Source organism: Hemiscyllium ocellatum, chromosome 16 (genome assembly GCF_020745735.1).
Source record: "Hemiscyllium ocellatum isolate sHemOce1 chromosome 16, sHemOce1.pat.X.cur, whole genome shotgun sequence".
In the NCBI taxonomy this organism is placed as follows: domain Eukaryota; kingdom Metazoa; phylum Chordata; class Chondrichthyes; order Orectolobiformes; family Hemiscylliidae; genus Hemiscyllium; species Hemiscyllium ocellatum.
The window spans coordinates 70,411,965-70,416,132 of NC_083416.1; the positions used below are offsets into that span (position 1 = coordinate 70,411,965).

Genomic DNA, 4,168 nt, shown 5'->3' on the forward strand with positions numbered 1-4,168 from the left:
CTGGCAGATTGGACTAGATTGGGTTGGGAGATCTGGTCGGCATGGACGAGTTGGACAGAAGGGTCTGTTTCCATACTGTACAACTCTATGATTCTATGACTCTAAGAAGTGTTTGGAGGGATATTGGCCAAGCGCAGGCGGGTGGGACCAGTTTAGTTTGGGAACATGGTCAGCATTGACGGAAGGATCTGTCTCCATGCTATGTCTCGATAGCTACCCAATAAATGTGTCATAATCAGTTACAATTATTTTACCTTCAGGTTGGTGAAAACAAATCCGTTGTCTCTGCCTTGGCCCGTCTGTGCACAGTCCCCATGTAGGTTAATGTAATCAGTAGCAGTAAAACCATCCCTGTGATATAATCATTGGCACCAATTCTCAATTTGCCTGCTAGAAGCTATATGCAGGTTTGTTCCCTCAAAATATGGTTGCAAGGAAATTTTGGTAGATTTCAATACGTTCAAATGGCAGATATTTGCCCAATTATACAGGTGATGGATGTTGCAATATTCTTTAGCAGTGTAGATGATAACAGGACCCTTTTGTCATTGGAGATTTGCCTTCCCAGACTTGTGTTGATAACTCTGTGTACTCGACAGACAACAAGTAAAACAGCTTAAATAAGAAAGATTGCGTTTATTCTACTTTACACATTCGGTTGGCGGACCGCACCTGCTTTTGCTTCGCTGTTGTTTCAAAAATAACGTTGTAACATATGATGGGCCGGCTTGTTAACGGAGAAAATGATGAGGGAGTGACCACATGCGAGGGGGAGGGTCACAGTGGAGGCTTGTGAATGAAGGCGTCTCTGTGCAGGTGACTGCGGGCAGGTTGGCTTCCTCGGGCTAATTTCCTTGCTTTTGTTTTATCTCCAGCTGGGCAGTAGGACGCCTGCGCGCTGCTGACAGTTGTTCCTGGTAAGATGAGTAAGGAGCAGGTGGGGGAAGAGGCTGTGCCATTGAAAGAGCTGACAGAGGCCAGGCATCAGGCAGCGACGTCTAGGTCAGGCTTCACCTAGCTGCCTGAGGTGTGCGGGATCATGATGGCCATGAACAGCAAGCAGCACTTGGGCATGTCCCCTCTGCTCCAGGAGGCCAAGTACCCGAGCCTGCACTCCAGCTCCGAGGCCATGAGGAGAGTTTGCCTCCCAACGCCGCCGGTATGTAAATATATAATTGCTGCTTTGAGGGAGAGTTGTTTGACAGGCGCAGGCTTAATGTTTTTTTCATGTCACCAGAAACAATCGCGTATCCCCTCTTCACTCTTGACTTCATATTAATTTTTATGATCTGGGCTTTGAGGGAAGATGTTACTCTTGCGCGCTCCCTCTTTGTGAAATGTTTTTTAATAGTGAGTTGACAGAATTCCCTACTGACTGCAACGTGTGTGTGTGTGTGTGTATGTGTGTGTGTGTATTTTTGCTTGCAGCTCCAGGGCAATATATTCGGCGGCTTTGATGACAGCCTGTTAGCCCGCGCTGAAGCTCTGGCGGCTGTCGATGTGATCCCTCACACTAAGAGTCACCCGCACTTCAAGCCGGACCTCAGTTACCACACCATGAGCAGCGTGCCGTGCAGTTCCACCTCTTCGACGCTGGCCATCTCCCCTCCGCCCAGCCTGACCTCCCATCACGTTCACCCGGCTCACCAGCTGCTGGAGACCGACTTGCTGGACATCTCGCCCAGCCTGACCGGCCTGGGGGGCGCTGACCCCTCGGCGGTGCTGTCCGCGCCTGGCCACCTCAATGGCATGGGGCACCTCCACCCGGCGGTGCCCATGGCTCACCCGCACTCGTTCCCCGGCCACGCCGGCGTGCCGTGCCTCAATGAGGCGGAGGCTGACCCCCGGGAGCTGGAAGCTTTCGCCGAGCGGTTCAAGCAGAGGAGGATCAAGCTGGGGGTGACTCAGGCTGATGTCGGGGCAGCCCTGGCCAACCTGAAGATCCCGGGAGTGGGCTCCCTGAGCCAGAGCACCATCTGCAGGTTCGAGTCCCTCACCCTGTCCCACAACAACATGATCGCCCTGAAGCCGGTGCTGCAGACCTGGCTGGAGGAAGCCGAGAGCGTTTACCGGGAGAAAGCCAGCAAGCCCGAGGTCTTCAGCGCCGGAGACAGGAAACGCAAGCGGACCTCGATCGCCGCGCCCGAGAAGCGCTCCCTGGAAGCTTACTTCGCCATCCAGCCCCGGCCGTCCTCGGAGAAAATCGCGGCGATCGCCGAGAAACTGGACCTGAAGAAGAACGTGGTCAGGGTCTGGTTTTGCAATCAGAGACAGAAACAGAAGCGGATGAAATACTCCGCCAATCACTGACGGACCGTCAGCCAGAGAATGGGCGAGAGAGAGAGAGAAAAAAATTAAGAAACAAAACAGGGATTTCCAGTGTCTTCGCTAAGGACCTAAGCCATGGACTTTTACACCCAAGTCACTTCCTCCGCTCCTGTCACCACAGACTCCGAGAACGGTCCAGTGTCTGATCTCTGACGGAGGAAGGGGACGGTTCTTGTGTCTAACCGGGCGCAGCCTGTCGATTTGAGAGTTTGCTTTTGCACATTGTGACTGACACTTTCCGTGTCTGCTCTGTCTATCCAGCCCCCACCTCACCCCCACCCCCCAAACACACAGTCCGTGCTCTGTCTCTCTTCCCCCCTCTCCCCCACTCCTCTCAATATTCTCCAGTTCCTCAGACCCCTGCTGAGAGACCGTCTCTCTCTCTCCCCGGTTTCCGCAGACCGACATCTACCGGAGCGTCCCAGAGCTGTCAGTAGCACCTTGTCCAGTGGTAACGGGACTTCACAATAGACTCGTCTGTCGCAGCAAGACAGTGCTTCCGTTTTATTAAGTATCCTTTAGCCACACCATGCCGAGTTAATTACACAGTGAAATTAATATTTAATGCTATTTGTTTCATGTATTAATAATTGCAAATATAAGCAGGACCTGCCGGAGTAACACTGTGTATCTACCACTCTGTGAATGCAGCCCCAGTAACTACTGATGTTCTCAAACTGACAGTGTGGTTTTGGATTCTCGCCCACTAACGTGTTGTTCCGTGAGGGTGGCGAGATGTACAAGTTACATACGGAATTGAACCACCCACAGTCTCTCTGAGACTAGCTCTGACGGGATTGTGTAGCGAGGGGTTTGGAGTTGAGGCAGGAGGGTCCTGTCCCTCGCTGTCCAAGCCGGGTTTTCGCTGTCCCTGCGGGCAGAGTCACAGCTCCGGAATCCACCAGACCCTGGGGTCCCGCCAAGCCCAGCAGGACAGAGTTGATAAGGAGAGTTTGGAGCATCTCGTTGAGGAACATGTGGGTCATTTTTCATTGTTGAAAAGGGAACTGAAACTGGGGCGGGGGGGGGGGGCAGTATAAAAGAAAAGATATAGTAAAGAGAAAAAAAAACAGAAGTTGCTGGAAAAGCTCGGCAGGTCTGGCAGCATCTGCGCAGAGAAATCCGAATTAATGTTTCAGGTCCCGTGACCCTTCCTCAGATTTGATTAACGCTGGTTTCTCTGCATAGTTGCTGCTGAGTTTTTACAGCATTTTTTGTTTTTTTTTGTTTCTGATTGCAGCATTTGCCGGTTTTTTTCGATATTTATTTAGTAAAGAGACATTTTGAAGATGATGCTGAAAATTGCTGGAGCCCATTCCCTTTCCGTTTTTAAAGGTCTCGTCAACTTTATTGTGTCTGTAAATATAGTCTTGTTTAAACAATCAATGTGATGTTGAATCTCGAGTACTCAGTCACTCGTCTCCTTCTGCAGGCAGAATATCCAACCCTTCAATCCGGCCCCTCAGATAACTGCAGACTCCCTGCTGCAGAGTTAATGAGACTTTTATAAGGGGAGCATTCTTTACACAATTTTCAGAATCTCTTTCTTTAAGACTTCTCAGACTCGCCTTTGTGATCATGTTAGTTGAGACCTAATTCTTAAACTGGTCTGCTTTAGCTCCCACAAAGTGTCAAAAGAGTGTTTTGAGAGCTGATAGCCAGTGCTAATTCCAGCGGCCCTTGGTTAATACAGTTCTCCCTTTCAGAGTGGAATGGGGCACTGATTCGCTCGGAGTGGGATCAGTAACTGTTCCTGTATGTATTGGTTTATTTCTGTTAAGAATTGTCTTTGAGTTGTTTTATCATGTTCCTGAATAGTTCCGCATCTACAAGGCCATCT

General features: G+C 50.3%; 1 protein-coding gene across 1 annotated transcript; it reads left to right on the forward strand.

The window, feature by feature from the left end:
* The first annotated feature begins 1,039 nt into the window (after positions 1 to 1,039).
* Positions 1,040 to 2,310, forward strand: pou4f3 (POU class 4 homeobox 3). Its single transcript, XM_060836909.1, has 2 exons — positions 1,040 to 1,159; positions 1,429 to 2,310. Exons 1-2 carry the CDS (start codon positions 1,040 to 1,042, stop codon positions 2,308 to 2,310), a joined length of 1,002 nt encoding a protein of 333 aa, XP_060692892.1.
* The last annotated feature ends 1,858 nt before the right edge of the window (positions 2,311 to 4,168 follow it).

Coding starts and splice junctions, on each gene's coding strand:
- pou4f3 (XM_060836909.1), top strand. CDS start 1,040: ATGATGGCCATGAACAGCAAGCAGCACTTGGGCATGTCCCCTCTGCTC. Junction 1,160..1,428: donor TTTGCCTCCCAACGCCGCCG/GTATGTAAATAT, acceptor TTTTGCTTGCAG/CTCCAGGGCAATATATTCGG.